The 839-nt window shown below is 59.4% G+C and overlaps 1 protein-coding gene across 1 annotated transcript in view; it reads right to left on the bottom strand.

The window, feature by feature from the left end:
* The window catches only part of ARHGEF17 (Rho guanine nucleotide exchange factor 17), a 27465-nt gene that overhangs the window by 1543 nt on the left and 25083 nt on the right, over window positions 1-839 (bottom strand). Inside the window, 4 exon segments of the mRNA XM_031063776.1 lie at window positions 5-103; window positions 415-482; window positions 583-669; window positions 751-839. The exon segment at window positions 751-839 is cut by the window's right edge and continues 68 nt beyond it. Of these exon segments, the coding sequence (XP_030919636.1) occupies window positions 5-103; window positions 415-482; window positions 583-669; window positions 751-839 (343 nt within the window).

The raw sequence follows: 839 nt of genomic DNA, 5'->3' as shown, positions 1-839 counted from the left end.
CAGCCGCACCACAGCTTCCCTGCCACCGCCACCATCATGGTGCTGGGGCTCCCCGGGGAGCCCAGCGACAGGGACTTGGAGTTTTGGGGGTCCCAGAAGCGGCCTGAGAGGGTGGGGAGAGTGGGGTGGGTAGTTAAAATGTTCCCAAAAAACAAGTCCAACTCGATATGGACAATGGGGTGTGGTGGCTGAAGACAACTTTCTCCAGGTCACCTCTCAGAGGGGACATAAACTGGTGCCACCATGGGGTTCCAGTGGCAGAAGAATGCCCACCTACACCTGCCTCTGAGTGTGGTGTCTCCAGCATCCCTCCAGGGAAGCCACACGGAGCATCCTCCCCAGGGGCTGCCCAAGCCACCCTCCAACATCCACTACTTTGGGGCTGCATTTTTAACATCCCAAATCCAACCTCACCTGCTTCCCTCTGGTACACAACGAGCTCCCCATTGGCCAGTGACACAAAAACCTGGTTATCCAGGTACCTGTGGACACAAACCACCTTTGACATGCAGCTGCAGAAGCCCAAAATCCCCTGCTCTTGGCCTCCCCAGAGCTGAAAATCCCCCTTCCCTCCCCACTCACAGGATGCACATGACGGCGGCAGCGTGCTGCATCTTCATGCTGTTCTTCCTGTTCCGGATATTGTCCGAGGACTGGTACACGTGGATGCTGCAGGAGGAGAGCCAAGCTTGAGGCTCCCCCGGGGCCTGGCGTGAATTCCAGGCAGGAATTCCCACCCCGGGGACCTACCAGCCATCCTCGGTGCCCAGCCACATGGAGCTCTGATGGGCCTCGGGGTCGAGGCTGAGCAGGTCCTCGAGGCTGCCGCGGGGGAAGGA

This window comes from Geospiza fortis, unplaced genomic scaffold, assembly GCF_000277835.1.
Source record: "Geospiza fortis unplaced genomic scaffold, GeoFor_1.0 scaffold659, whole genome shotgun sequence".
Classification (NCBI taxonomy): Eukaryota; Metazoa; Chordata; class Aves; order Passeriformes; family Thraupidae; genus Geospiza; species Geospiza fortis.
Note: the sequence above shows the minus strand (reverse complement) of the source record. Positions and strands in the feature narration are given on the sequence as shown.